The 16,289-nt window shown below is 45.3% G+C and overlaps 1 protein-coding gene across 1 annotated transcript in view; it reads left to right on the top strand.

The window, feature by feature from the left end:
- LOC126101410 (uncharacterized) overlaps nt 1-16,289 on the top strand; it is a 667,375-nt gene that overhangs the window by 574,259 nt on the left and 76,827 nt on the right. Inside the window, exon 5 of the mRNA XM_049912072.1 lies at nt 1,974-2,096. Coding sequence (XP_049768029.1) covers nt 1,974-2,096 — 123 coding nt within the window. The remainder of the gene's footprint in view (nt 1-1,973; nt 2,097-16,289) is intronic.

The following is a 16,289-nucleotide window of genomic DNA, read 5'->3' on the forward strand; positions in this document are numbered from 1 at the left end:
CCGTCTCTAATGACCTTGTTGTCGACGGGGCGTCGAACACTATCTCCTCCTCCATGCGAATTCATGAAATGCTAAAACACAGGTTGGTGTTAGTACTTCGCTCTTCAGTTTAACAACTTTAGACGAAAACCTTGTAATTTACAGTCTGCATTATTTTACTCTCGTGAGGTGGAAGCGGCTGCGTGAAAGACTAAAAGGAAATCTTATTTCGGAATAAATTTTAGAGAACATCTGCCAAAGGGGTCGCTCTGTGCGGGGGGTCGTTTCACAGCGTCCTGGCATTTGCATAATAGTGCATAATAGCGTTGATTCCACTCCACAGTGCACCCTCGTTAACTTTTAACCAAACAACGAATGTGTTCCAGCTGCCAATAACACTGTGACTACGCTGACCTGTTGCACTGGTGACTCATGCCTGTTGCACGGAATGGTGGAAAACTGCAGAGGAAAGAATACGCTTGAGGTGCCCGAGTAACATCTTGAGCTATTTGTGCAGAACATGTTGCGGGATGGAACTCTTGAGGTTGCCTATTACTGCGACGAGGCAAGAATGGGACTGACATGCTCAAAATGTACGCATTTCCATTAACAAGAAGAAAAACGATGTAATCAAAAGCCAATAGTTTCGTCACTCCTGTTCACAAACAGATGAAAGGTGGAATTTCGTTTTCCTGTTGAAATCTACCCAGTTAACACTTTCATGGGATCCAGCGTGAAACGTATTATACATAGTAATTTTTCTAAAGTGGGAAAAACTGCACGGAATGGTACCTGAGAGGAAAAGGAGCAAAAATGTCGTATGACCATATGAACGGAAATGCATCCGCGGGGGACACACCTACTTGATGGTGGAGATAAAAGATCTGTGTCAGTGCAGGTTTCAGTGATTTAAAGGATACGTAGGAACACACCAGGCAAACACCAGTGTTCTCTCTGTACTATAATGTTGTTTCTCCTAGAGGCCGGTTATCTGGAGCATCATCTTGTGGTAGCCAATTACCCTTTGTACGACTACCGACAAGTCTTCCAACACAGGAGACGGAGCAAGGTGGTGCAGTGGTTGGGATATTGGACTCGCATGCGGGGCGGCAACGGTTCAAAGCAGCGTCCGGCCATCCTGATTTAGATTTTCTACGGTTAGCCTAAATCGCTTCAAGCAAATGCTGGGATGGTTCCTTTTAAAGGGCATGGGCGACTTCCTTCGTCATTCTCCTCTAATCCGAGCTTGTGCTCCGTCTCTAATGACCTCGTTGTCGACGGGACTTTAATCACTAATCTCCTTATCCTCCATCTCCAACATGGAAGGCAGGAAGTGCAGATATGCCTCGCCTATCAAGTGTCGTGGAAGTATAACTGGTCCCACGAGACAGCCACAAATGATATCTGCCTACACATTGAAACTGAACCAGTGCTGATGGTTGGTGCCACCACACCATTGGAATTCTCCATAGCCCACAGCTGGGTGTTGTGAAGGTTGGCGATATGGCCCTTCATAAAGGTAGCCTCATGTGTGCATAGGATGGATGACAGAAATCCGTGCACTGTGGTGACCTGTGCGACAAACAAGCCTCAGAAACGTCAATGCAGAGAAGCTCATTGGTAAGAAGATCTGTACGCATTGTAAGTCATACAGGCAGTGGCAGTTGGTGTAGGTAGTATTCCACATGGACGTCTCACTTACTCCATACTGGTGGGCCGCTTGCCTGGTGCTCGTACCAGGGTCACTGTCGAAGATCAACAGATCTCCACTTTCAGGAGGGTGTACCTCCCTTGAAGGCATTTCTGACCATATGTCCACATGACCGTTTTTGCTACTTATTCTCTCAGGAACCGTCTCCTGCAGTTTGTCCCCCTTCAGCCAAATCATCCTGCAAGCTTATCAGTTACGATTCAGGAACAGTGTTATTTCAATACGCCAGCTGTGGCCTTTCCCTGGTTCGAACTGAGCCGCCCTGTTACTTTTGTGTTGGCAGGTCGAGCCGGTTCTCAGGGCGCTCCCGCACCGCGTCCTTCCGGCGGTCGGCCCGCGCCTCCCAGAGGTCAGCGGACAGCGCCCTAGGGCTCTCCAGGTCCTCCTACTCTGACACCGACTGCAGGTAAGCCACTACCACTTTCCACTCTGCCATCACTTGGCAGCCTGTCAAACGCGACATCAGTGTATCGCTAATTACACTTGGCAGCCGTTGCTGAGGTCTTACACCATACGTATAAACATATGGGTGACAGTGACTGGTTCTTACACAGGGCAACTTGTTACACGCGGATTTTGATTTGACTGCTGGTAGCAACGCACTTTTCGTCCAATGGATGATAGCACCTGATAGTACAGCTCTCCTGCCGATCGCTGGAGGGCGGGCTGTCGCTATTAGAAGCACTGCGAGAGGAGACTTTGTTTCTCTGCCTGTTAATAATTTTTTCTTCTCCGAGTATTTCTTTAATACCGACATAGCCTTTCAGTGTATCAGTGCTAGCGCTATGTGGTGGAAGACTTAACTTCAGGTGAACGATAAAATGCTTAAAATTTCTGTATATTTGCAAACTGATGCTTGTCTGTAAACGAATATGAAATGGCGATGTATGGGGCAATTTCTTACAGTTTCCTTGGGCCACGTTGTTACGGAGTGACAAACTATCTGTGTCACGTGCACTTTCTTGGACTGGGATGACAAATGTCACGGGACACCTCCTAATATCGGTTCGGACCCCCTTTTGCCCGGATAGTGCAGCAGCGCGACATGGTATGGACTCAACAAGTCACTGTAAGTTCCCTACAGAAATACCAAGCCATGTTGCCTCTATAGCCGTCCATGGCTGCGGAAGTGTTGCCGGTGCAGTATGTTGTGCACGAAATGACCTCTTTATTATGTTCCATTCATATAGGGCGATCTGGCTGCTCAAATCATTCGAGCAAATTGTCCAGAATGTTTTTCAAACCAATCGCGAACGATTGTAGCCTGTAGCACACATGTTATAACACTAAAGACATTAACTACAGGAAGCCGTTACCTACCAATGCGTAGTTCCTTCATTCTTTTATAACCAGTCGTAGCTAAAACGACGTGTTTTCGATAGTTCCTCGGTTTGCTGATGCTTCGGAACAAACCGTGTTCTGATTGTGACTTAAAGCGATGTTGCGTCTCACTGTCCGCTTTCCTCTCCTCCAAGCAAAAATCTAACATGCGAGTTTCTTTATTTCACGCTCGGAAGTGCAGTGGAAGGTGCAGTTCCACGCTATAACGTCACCCGATACTCGTACACATACGTTTTCACGTCCCATCTGAAGACAGCTTTACTGTCCAGCTGTGGCCGAGGACCTCGGCGAAGAATTTTGAGCTGCCCGCCCACACGTGGCATACTCTACGTCTATTACAGAGCCTGATGGTCTTCAGACTACATCAGTCTTATACCACCATTGACGATATAGGTCGCCATCATTACGTTTAAACTAACATACGAATGAGCCAACTAGCGGCAGCATCAACCTGCAGACGACTTCTGGAATACTTTTCAATTTTTCTATATCTTAATTTTAGTATTTTCGGAAAAGGCTTATTTATTTTGTGCAGCATTTGGCTGAACCAAAATACACTCCTGGAAATGGAAAAAAGAACACATTGACACCGGTGTGTCAGACCCACCATACTTTCTCCGGACACTGCGAGAGGGCTGTACAAGCAATGATCACACGCACGGCACAGCGGACACACCAGGAACCGCGGTGTTGGCCGTCGAATGGCGCTAGCTGCGCAGCATTTGTGCACCGCCGCCGTCAGTGTCAGCCAGTTTGCCGTGGCATACGGAGCTCCATCGCAGTCTTTAACACTGGTAGCATGCCGCGACAGCGTGGACGTGAACCGTATGTGCAGTTGACGGACTTTGAGCGAGGGCGTATAGTGGGCATGCGGGAGGCCGGGTGGACGTACCGCCGAATTGCTCAACACGTGGGGCGTGAGGTCTCCACAGTACATCGATGTTGTCGCCAGTGGTCGGCGGAAGGTGCACGTGCCCGTCGACCTGGGACCGGACCGCAGCGACGCACGGATGCACGCCAAGACCGTAGGATCCTACGCAGTGCCGTAGGGGACCGCTCCGCCACTTCCCAGCAAATTAGGGACACTGTTGCTCCTGGGGTATCGGCGAGGACCATTCGCAACCGTCTCCATGAAGCTGGGCTACGGTCCCGCACACCGTTAGGCCGTCTTCCGCTCACGCCCCAACATCGTGCAGCCCGCCTCCAGTGGTGTCGCGACAGGCGTGAATGGAGGGACGAATGGAGACGTGTCGTCTTCAGCGATGAGAGTCGCTTCTGCCTTGGTGCCAATGATGGTCGTATGCGTGTTTGGCGCCGTGCAGGTGAGCGCCACAATCAGGACTGCATACGACCGAGGCACACAGGGCCAACACCCGGCATCATGGTGTGGGGAGCGATCTCCTACACTGGCCGTACACCACTGGTGATCGTCGAGGGGACACTGAATAGTGCACGGTACATACAAACCGTCATCGAACCCATCGTTCTACCATTCCTAGACCGGCAAGGGAACTTGCTGTTCCAACAGGACAATGCACGTCCGCATGTATCCCGTGCCACCCAACGTGCTCTAGAAGGTGTAAGTCAAGTACCCTGGCCAGCAAGATCTCCGGATCTGTCTCCCATTGAGCATGTTTGGGACTGGATGAAGCGTCGTCTCACGCGGTCTGCACGTCCAGCACGAACGCTGGTCCAACTGAGGCGCCAGGTGGAAATGGCATGGCAAGCCGTTCCACAGGACTACATCCAGCATCTCTACGATCGTCTCCATGGGAGAATAGCAGCCTGCATTGCTGCGAAAGGTGGATATACACTGTACTAGTGCCGACATTGTGCATGCTCTGTTGCCTGTGTCTATGTGCCTGTGGTTCTGTCAGTGTGATCATGTGATGTATCTGACCCCAGGAATGTGTCAATAAAGTTTCCCCTTCCTGGGACAATGAATTCACGGTGTTCTTATTTCAATTTCCAGGAGTGTATATCTTAATTTTAGTATTTTCGGAAAAGGCTTATTTATTTTGTGCAGCATTTGGCTGAACCAAAATATATGTGAAAGCAAGTAACATTTAGTTCCACAGGTAAAGTTGTTTCAAGAATAACTAAAAACTTTACGTAGACATTTTTTGAAAGTCAGCATATAGGCTCGTTCGTAGAATGACGAAGATTTTTGCGACAGTAGAACGGTAACATCTAATTCACTACGAGAGTTTTCTCTCTAACCAGCGTTTTCTAATGCTTCACGCTTCCCATCTTGATTCTGTTTCGGTATCCGTACTGGATTAACCCAAAGTTGTAAAACTCAGACGCTTGTTTTACGTAATGTTCTTCCACCAGCAGTTCGATGTTAAAACCGTCGACGAGTCCAGAACCTTTTTCGCGATTTCCTCTGCTCATCTTCGACAATCGCTGACAGAGTTAACGCAGTTATTTTGCGCACGTCCGTTTTCGTAAAGAAACTATGCGGTTTACGAGCCAAATAAAGCCGACAACTGCCGTTGGAGAGAGCTGAGACCGCATATCATATTAAATAGCTCGTCCCGTGTGCCGACGGGCTGGCTTTTGTGAGGTCGGATGTCTCGTCCGCGTCTAAGGGATGGTTAGCTGCCTCGTCTTGTGGGAGAATGGCTTTAGAGTGGGCGATGGCTGCCTGGTACTGACCCGTAGACGGCCTCAGTGCTGGCTCTCTTCTAATCTTCACTCTTTGCTTGATCCCTTCATTTGTCTCTTCCTAAATACAGGCCATGTTAATTTTAAGAACTTCCACTTACTCTTTTCTTAATTTCCGTTAAGTATAAATCACTACAGTGTGATGAAATCAGGAGTAGTGGTTACGAGGCGCTACTCTGCCTCCACGAGGTCAGACACGGTAAACAGTCCCCTCACTGGACACACTTCTCATCGCGAAGGACGCCAGACGTGGTATCCGTCGTCGTTTCTGTACGCTCTGAAAATTCCTGCTGTATCTCACCCAGCATGCTCCTCGTCATAATTTGCGACCGTTGTACTCTCCAGCGGCAGTGACTTTGACACTATAGATGGGCAAACTCGTTCATCCTTGGGAACTAGTTGACTGGTGATCGCTCTTTGTTGAGAACCGTTCATTTTTACTCGTTCATCGTTCATTTGTGCTTGGTATACGGTTCTTATGAAAAACTGAAAATTAGTAGCATAAGTGATGTTGTGGATTGGCAAGACAGCCAACCCACTATGACAGAAAGCCGAAAGGCACGTGTTTAAGCTCACGCAGGCTGGCGTGAGGTCTGGAACAGGACACGGATTTTAGACTTCAAAAAAAAAAGGAGGTAACTGTTAGAATACTTAACTTTAATCCATAATACGTGAACATCGCTCTTGACGGTACATGTTTTACAGCATCAATAGTAACTGGTAATGGCGCCTTGCTAGGTCGTAGCAAATGACGTAGCTGTAGGCTATGCTAACTATCGTCTCGGCAAATGAGAGCGTAATTTGTCAGTGAACCATCGCTAGCAAAGTCGGCTGTATAACTGGGGCGAGTGTTAGGAAGTGTCTCTAGACCTGCCGTGTGGCGGCGCTCGGTCTGCAATCACTGATAGTGGCGACACGCGGGTCCGACGTATACTAACGGACCGCGGCCGATTTAAAGGCTACCACCTAGCAAGTGTGGTGTCTGGCGGTGACACCACAGGTGACTGAAGATGGAAGGCGCCAAGAGGGGGCACTTGCCTCCGCCCCGAATACAGAGTTTTTATTCACAAAAGAATTCTCACACACTTATAATTTTCGTGATTATGCAAAACCTCTCGTTTAGCCACCTCTCGCATTATGTGGCTGATCGCAGAGAAATACTATATGGTGGCGTACGGAAAACCGGCCCCGAGTACAGACTGCTCGCTAATTACGCAGGATTTGTTAATTGCTACGAGCAGAATAGATAAACATGTAATAATTAGGCAGTGAAGAAATAACAAGCTAATGCAAACAACAGCTTCGAAACAATAGATGACGATTGGTAGGCGACAATGAACAGTCTGGTACTTGGGGCCGATTTTTCGTGCGCCACCCTGTACCACTGAAATAATATTGTAGAAGCTATCGTATCCTCTTTACAAAATGTGACACCAGACACTCGATTATGGAACGCAGACTTCATTCGGTTGTAAGTCGGTCTGCCTTTCATAACAGTGAACATGATCTTTTACCTTGGATCAAAAAAAGACGGAAAATGGTCACTCGTGTGTGCTCTGCCGACTTCCTTTGCATGTGTAATAACAAAACATTTCGCCTTTTTACAAGTATTTCTTCAGCTATTTATCGAAATAGTAAAGTAACTTGCTATGCCGTTTTGTTACCTGAAAATATGCATGTACTACATACCACGTAATTTTATGTAATTTACGCAATTATAAAGTACATTTTAATTACCGGTCATGGACGCTGAATAGAATACGAAAAGGACCAGAAGTTCAAAGTTCAAAAAAGGTTTGAAACGGATGTAGAATGGGCGTGAGCAGCGAACGAAACGAACCACTCTATACTGAACTATTAGCAGTCGGCAGTGGAACTGCGACGTGTGGCCACGCGAAGAAGGACGAATCCGGCCGAGCGAGACCGAGGCATGGGAACGAGACCGGCCGACGTGCCGTTGCAGGAACCAGACCGACCGTTTCCCGTTCCCGGGAACTGTAAGTAGAAAGCCGTGACCGAAGTGAACTATGAAAGACCGTTCCTTAGAATTCGTTCACAGCTCGTTCCGTTCATCTTGATGAACCGTTCCTTTGGACCCGTTAGTTCGCGAACAACCCATCTGTAGTTGACACTGATGTCATCTGGTACACATGACTCGTTATTTTATTTTTCTTGGGGTGCATTTTTACTTGGCAAGAGCCAATTAGCTGTAAGTGAATTTTATCCATAGTGGATGCTGTTGAACTCCGTGGCTATTCCTTTATAGGGTGTAGAAAAATTTCTGCTACCAGTCGCAATAAAAAAATATTTATTCGTCGCACCACCGGTTTCGGGCTTGTACCCATCCTCAGGTGTTTATACATTTATGTACATGTTTACGTTGCTAGAGATAAATAAAGATGAAGCGCCATTATTATAATTACGCAGTGATGACAGAACTTGACCGCAACCTACATGTTTGTATGTAAACACAGTGTATATCACGAGTGCACGTCGCAATAGTGAAATATACAGCTAAATTTTATGAAACTGAAACATGGACGTAAAAATAATAACAAATGTGCAATTAAGTGGAGGAACTGTCACCCCAGTGAAATTATAATAATGGTGCTTCATCTTTATTGATCTCCAGCAATATAAACATGTGCATGAACGTATAAACACCCGAGGATGGACACAAGCCCGAAATCGGTCGTGTGACGAGTAAATAATCTTTTATTGTGACTGGCAGCGGGAATTTTTCTACACCCAAATAGCTTTATTCCAAAGTACCTTTTGAACACAATTTTCAGCTGGTAAGTGTGTACATTTGGTTTCTAGTATGTTATCCACAGTTGGTATTTCCGTTATATTTGTACGTTTTGTAACGAACGTGTAATTTCTAGGCCTCACAATCTCCTTCTGATGAAGATAATTTTATGATCGTCGAAACGTAGGACAAGGGTTCTAACAAACCAGTGTTACGCAACTGGTTGGCTGATTTTTCATCCTTACCAACACTATGAAAAAATTAGCAAAATAGACCAGTCAAGTGTAGTCTTTCCCTGTACTAAAATAGTGAAAATTATGTTTCTAAACCATCCTAGCCGGCCGCTGTGACCGAGCGGTTCTAGGCGCTTCAGTCCGGAACCGCGCTGCTGCTATGGTCGCAGGTTCGAATCCTATCTCGGGCACGGGTGTGTGTGCTGTCCTTAGGTTAGTTAGGTTTAAGTAGTTCTAAGTCTAGGGATCTGATGACCTAAGATGTCAAGTCCCATAGTGCTTAGAGCCATTTGAACCACCCATGTTAAGAAATCATTCTGATGAAAAGAAAACCGACTCATTTATTCAGCTTTAGCTAGCAGACGACACTTGGTTCAGTGTGCCCATGAACTTGCAAACGAAAGCAAATGTAACACGCGGGCTTAAAGATCACACAAATATTATATGTAATTCTATTTTAAATCATTTAAATTTATTTATACGTGACTGAAGATTCTCTATGCACTCGAAAGTGAAAGCTAAGACTGGTGGCGACAGGAAACCAGTGGCTGCAGGAAACCACTAAATATCGATCCGAAGTCACACATAGTCCTTCGACTTCTAAAGAGATAGTTACTTCCGTTAGCCCCTGCTCTGAGACTCTTCTTAAAGTGAGCGATTACTATACTGTTGTGTCATACCAGGGGGAACACAACTTCGTAGGATAGGGTGTCCATTCGCATCGTTTTTCCCGGGACGACCCCGTTTTATTCCAAAATATCCCGCTGTCCCGAAAGTTTACTAGGGGCCACTCAAATGTCCCGAATTCTGGTGATTGCGCTTAGGTCAAATATTTTACTCTGGTGTTTTACGCTGGTAATTTAGTAATTCACTCAAATATAAAAAAGGCACACTACGAAGAAATTACGTGACTGTCCTCCCCGATAGCTGAGTGGTCGTCCGCCTTCGTAGCGTAGCGGTAGCGTTACTGCCTACCACACAGGGGGTCCGGGTTCGATTCCCGGCAGGGGACTGGATGTTGTGTGTCTAAGCCGGCACGGTAGCTCAGCGTGTTCGATCAGTTAGCTGCCCTCTGTAATAAAAAAAACTGAGTTGAAAAAAAAACGAAGTGGTTAGTGTGACGGATTGCCGTCCTACAAGCCCGGGTTCGATTCCCGGTTGGGTCGGAGATTTTCTCCGCTCAGGGACTGGGTGTTGTGTTGTCTTCATCATCATTTTATCCCCATGCGGCGTGCAGGTCGCCCAATGTGGCGTCGAATGTAGTAAGACCTGCACCAAGGCGGCCGGACCTGCCCTGCAAGGGGCCTCCCGGCCAATGACGCCAAACGCTCATTTCCATTTACCTGACTGGGACGGAAATCGGTAGATGTGATGTACTTGTACAGACAAACAAATGATTACAATATCAGAAAATTCCATGATTTATTCAAAAGAAAGGGCTTCACAAATTTAGCAAGTCGTTATCGCGTTGGTCCACATCTGGCCCTTATGCAAGCAGTTATTCGGCCTCACATTGACTGATAGAGTTGCTGGATGTCTTGAGGGAATTCGTGCCAAATGCTGTCTAATTGGTGGGTTAGAGCTTAAAAATCCCGAGCTGGTTGGAGGGCACTGCTCATAATGCTCGAAACGTTCTCAATTAGGAAGACATTCGGCGACCTTACTGCCCAAGAAAGAATTTGGCAAACAGGAAGACAATCAGTAGAAACTCTTGCCGTGTGCGGGCGGGCATTATCTTGCTGAAATGTAAGCCCTGGATGGGTTGCCGCGAAGGGCAACAAAACGGAGCGTAGACTATCGACGACGTACCGCTCTGCTGTAAGGCTGCCGCGGATGACAACCAAAGGGGTCCTGCTATGAAAATAAATGTCACCCCAATCATCACTCCTGGTTGTCGGGCCGTATGTCTGGAGACAGTGAGGTTAGTATCCCGCATCTGTCTTCAGAAAAGTCTTCGGCCTGGAATCTCATTAACTGGGGTAGAATTATCTTCAGTGGTGAGTCCCGCTTCGAACTCAACCCTGATGACCAGCTAAGACGTGTCTGGAGACTTCTCGGATAGCAATGGAGTACTAAATTGACTGTCACCCGCTTTACGGCTCGATTGCCAGGATTGGTGATGGCCTGAGATGGCCTTTCATTTCTTAGTAGGACCCTTTGGCTGCCATCCGCAGCACCTTCCCGGCACAGTGGTACTTCGACGACATTATACATCCTGTTTTGTTGCCCCTCATGGGAAGCCATTCTGGGCTTATATTTCAGCAAGACAATACCTACCCGCCCGTGAGTTTCTACTGCTGGTCCTCGTGCGTGCCAAATCCCACCTTGGCCAGCAAAGTCTATGCATCTCTCTGCAATTGAGTACGTTGGGAGCATTATGAACACGGCCCTCCAACCAGTTAGGGATTTTTACGTTCTAAAGTGTCAGTTGCACACAATTTGGCACAATATCCCTCAGGACGACATCCAACAACTCTGAAACTTCCTGCCTGGTTAAAACTATGTGCCGGACCGAGACAGAGAAAAATTTGGAAGCTGTATCTGCAATATTTATTAGTTATTGGTAGTAGTTCTGAGATCAATAAGAACTCTAGAAATCCTAGAGAAACATAGTCCACAGATTAACCTGCGAAAATGTCCAAAATTATGAACCATCGAAAAGCTGGAATCGGTAACTGGTGTTGACTTCCTATACAGCTCAGTTCTAGTTACCGATTCCAGCCATTCGGTGATTCACTAATTAGATCGATTTTTAGCACGTGTGTTCACTAAAATGTAGCCTAATATGATTTCTGCATTTCTAATTGCTGTCTGAACTACTGCAAAAAAAGGCACTAATATTGGAACCGGTAACTAGAATTTACCTATATAGAAGGTCAGTTCTAGATACCGATTCCAATCTTTGTTATGCACCGCAGTGATTTTCGTGAGCAATTACAAATGTAGAAATGGTATTACGTTTCAGTGCATACAACTGCAAAAATAATGTACGTATGGATCATGGTCTCGGTCCGGCACACAGTTTTAATCTGAGAGGAAGTTTCATATCAGCGCACACTCGGCAGCAGAGCGAAAATCTGCATTCTGGAAACATCCCCCAGGCTGTGGCGAAGCCATATCTCCGCAGTATCCTTTCTTTCAGAGTTCTAGTTCTGCAAGGTTCAGCGAACACCTTCTGTGAAGTTTGGAAGGTACGAGACGAGGTACTGGCAGAATTGAAGCTGTGAGGACGGGTCGTTTGACGGGCTTGGATAGCTCAGTTGGTAGAGCACTTGCCCGCGAAAGGCAAAGGTCCCGAGTTCGTGTCTCGGTCCGGCACACGGCTTTAATCTGCCAGGAAGTTTCATATGAGCGCACACTCCGCTGCAGATCGAAAATCTCATCCAACAACTCTGTCTCTCAATGCGAGGCCGAATAATTGCTTGCATCAAGGCTGGATGTGGAGCAACGCGTTACAGACTTGCTCAGTTTGTGAATCTCTTCTCCTGAGTAAACCACCCAATTTTTTTGAAATTGTATTCATTCGTTTGTCTGCACATGTACATCATATCGATAACTCTTCCGTGTTTTTCTTTCTCTTTTTGTCTTAGAGTGTATATATGCTAGAAAGCGCCACTGGTGCAACTTCCTCTACGACCTTAGTTTATTTACGGGTAATATTTTTCGCTGTTGTATTTTCGATTGGTGTGGATAGTGAGAATGTGAGTCCACCTTGTAGTAAACAGTCTCGAGATATTATACTGGCTACGTGACAGTTTTGAATCTATGCAACCACTTTTCCATCACGCCGAAACGAGAGTATAATTTACACAGAAATATAACTAGTGGGTTTCCTTTTATCACTGATAGTGGAGGAACTGTAGAATGTACGTCTGTTTTCCTTAGTGATCTCCCTATGGACAATGAAAAAAAGAAAAAAAAAAGAAAAGAGACAGAATGAAAGTTGAAACTGTGAAAATCTGGCTCGTTGTCATAGTCATATTTAGCAATTAGACACTTAGACACAACCGCTCGCTCACAGAAAGTACCGTACCTAAAGTCTGGACAATTGCTCAAGTCACACCAATACCCAAAAAGGGAAATAGGAGTAATCCACTAAATTACAGGCCCATATCATTAACGTCGATTTGCAGTAGGGATTTGGAACATATACTGTGTTCGAACATTATGAATTACCTCGAAGAGAAGGATTTGTTGGCACATAGTCAGCACGGATTCAGGAAACATCGATCTTGTGGAACACAGCTAGCTCTTTATGCTCATGAGGTAATGTCAAATTGATTCCATATTTTTGGATTTCCAGAAGGCTTTCGACACTATTCCTTACAAGTATCTTCTAACCAAACTGCGTGCCTATGGAATATCGCCTCAGTTGTGCGACTGGGTTCGTGATTTCCTTTCAGAAAGTAATAGACGGAAAGTCATCGAGTGAAACAGAAGTAATATCCGGCATTCCCCAAGGAAGTATTATAGGCCCTCTATTGTTCCTCATCTACATTACGACATAGGAGACAATGTGTAGCCCTCTTAGATTATTTGCAGATGATACTGTCATTTTACCGTCTTGTAAAGTCATCAGATGATCAAAACGAATTGCAAAATGATTTAGATATCAGTGTGGTGCGAAAAGTGGCAATTGACCCTGAATAAAGAAAAGTGTGAAGTTATTCACATGAGTAATAAAAGAAATCCACCGAATTTCCGATTACGTGATAAGTCACACAAATCTGAAGGCTGTAAATTCAACTAAATACTTAGGGATTACAATTACAAATATCCTAAATTGGAACGATTACATAGATAATGTTGTGGATAGAGTAAATCAAAGACTACGATTCACTGGCAGAACACTAAGAAGGTGCAACAGGTCTACTAAAGAGACTGCTTACACTACACTTGTCCGCCCTATTCTGGAGTATTGCTGTGCGGTGTGGGGTCCGCATCAGGTGGGACTGACGGACGACATAGAAAAAGTTCAAAGAAGGGCGGCTCGTTTTGTATTATCGCGAAATAGGGGAGATAGTGCCACAAACATGATACCTGAATTGGAGTGGCAATCATTAAAACAAAGGCGTCATTCGTTGCGACGGGATCTTCTCATGAAATTTCGATCACCAGTTTTCTCCTCCGATTGGGAAAACGTTTTGTTGGCACCCAACTTCATAGTGAGAAACGATCATCACGATAAAATAAGAGAAATCAGGGCTTCCACAGAAAAATTTAAGTGCTCGTTTTTCTCGAGCGCCGTTCGAGAGTGGAACGGTAGGGAGACAGCTTGAAGGTGGTTCATTTAACCCTCTGACAGGCAGTTAACTGTGAATAGCAGAGTAATCACGTAGATGTAGATGTCGAAAGGACACTTAAATGAGGTATAATGTGCTGAGTGTTAATGACAAGATATCAAAAGAAAAAGAACTTCTTGATAAAATAGAGGCTATCGAAAAACACGGTGGAAGTGCAAGGGACTAATTGTAAGAATTCATTTGGGATCATCTGAGTGCATGCTGCAAAGGTGTACCTCTGTGTCCATTAAATTTTATCAGTACAATTTGCGTCACGTTTTTATCCTTCACTGCCCCAGTTTTTTCTAAGCATTATAAAATATCCCGTTTTTTAATAAATGTGAAATGAACACTGTCGCTGAAGATCTCACGTACAAATGAAATTGCTACAAATTACTTATCACCGAAATGAAACGCAGTATTAAACAGTGATGACTATATTTCAGGCCAAACTGCACATAGAATAATTTGATGGCTAAAGTGGCAGCGAGAAGAATCAACATATTAGCAGCTCGAATTCCAGCGACCTGTACCGATTCAGTTCTAGAGAGACGAGAAGTCGTAGCCGTGAACACGTGGGCGCTGTGTACTGGGATTGTGAGGATACGGATTGGACCGGCACAATACACTAAAGTTGACACACCTTACTTAATTACACGTAAGCAGAAACAGCAATTTCATCACGAATGTCACTCCGGTTATAGGACACTTGTGATGTAAAAGGCTAATTAGATTTCTGACAAAAATAGAGCTTAATGTTAGGGAGTAGTCTGTTATAGTTAAAATGTCTTAAAATGTATTATTTCTTGCGATATGTACATGGAGAACGTGTACTTCAAGACACAACGCATTCAGCTTCTAACACTTCCGAACGATGTCTGTATCAGCGAATACAGAGATCACTTGGCATGGAAACTTCGCAAGTACGAGAAGTGTAATTTGTAGCATTTCGGTTTGCTATAATAGCAAGATTTACCAAATTCGAGCATCTCGGAGACAAACTGCCTCAAAGAAAATTCGACAAACAGTCTGGATAACTGGTTTCCAGAATAAAATTATCCTGACTATAACTGCAGTGTCGAAGATCTTCAAGTAATTTCCAAGATGAATGCCTATCTAAGTCGCTGGGTCCAAACGATAGATATCGAACGTGCGATCGGAAATCGATCATGCGACTCTGATAGCGGGCTTTATGAGTTTGTTTACGTTGGTCACTACAGCAGCAACAAAAGAAGAGCGTTACAAAAATACTTGTAATTGCAAAGGAGACGACTTACCTTACTCGTCGTCGGTGTTGTCGTCATGTGAAAGTCCATTACGGTGGTCTGGATGGATAATTTAGAAGAGTCGAACCATGTATTCTGCCAGCTAGTCGTTCGTTTTGTGCACTATCCGCAATGAAATTGTAACGGTATTTCAGCATCGAAACTGTTCTTGCGAAGTTTTACACACTTCGCACCACGACAGTCTACACAGTCCCTTCTTTCCTCGTCCGGTAGCACTCCATATTTGCGACAAAAAGTTGAACAATTTTTTACGCTGGATAAACTTGGAATTAGATTCTTCCATGTGAGAGAATCCGCCGAAGAAACGTCAAGAAAAACAGATATCCCACTCACTAACGACATAAATCGTCAAGGTTTCCGTAGTAACTCACAAATAATTCGCGGAGGTATGTAATTTAGAGCAAGTAAGGGAACGACGGAAAACAGATAAAAATTACGATAACAAATAATTGATCAAAACGCCCGCCACCGGAGTCACATGATCGATTTCCGATCGCACGTTCGATATGTATCGTTTGGACCTTGCGACTTCGATAGGCAACCATACTTGGAAATTACCGATCGTCATATTCATACGCGCGTGTGAGAATTTATGTTACGCGTCCGCAGAAAGGTGCAGTCGATTTGACGCCCGTATTTTGGCTGCGACCAGCGATCTCTTTACTATCTGTATGTCAAACTCCAGCTGTGTGAACGTGCCGCCTAACTACAACACGGCGGACATGTATCGACAAGAATCTGCAGGCACGCTGAAGTTCGTGCTGTGACATCAGAGATTTACATCCAGACAGGACAAAGATCACTGGCTGCGACAAACTCAGATATTTGCTGACGGCTTACCTTCTGATTGCTGCCGTTGCTGCGTGTTCTTACTGCATATCACGGTGTTCCGAAGATTTTGTTGACTTTGACAGACACGTTCATGTTGCTTGGCGGTCGCCTCGTCTCAGACTGTCGCTAAGCAACGGCATCGCCCGCTGCAGAGGCTCCTACATTGTTGACAACTGCGTCACGTCGCGATATGTTGTTTAAAGAGAGATG

The sequence above is a fragment of the Schistocerca cancellata genome, chromosome 9 (genome assembly GCF_023864275.1).
Source record: "Schistocerca cancellata isolate TAMUIC-IGC-003103 chromosome 9, iqSchCanc2.1, whole genome shotgun sequence".
In the NCBI taxonomy this organism is placed as follows: domain Eukaryota; kingdom Metazoa; phylum Arthropoda; class Insecta; order Orthoptera; family Acrididae; genus Schistocerca; species Schistocerca cancellata.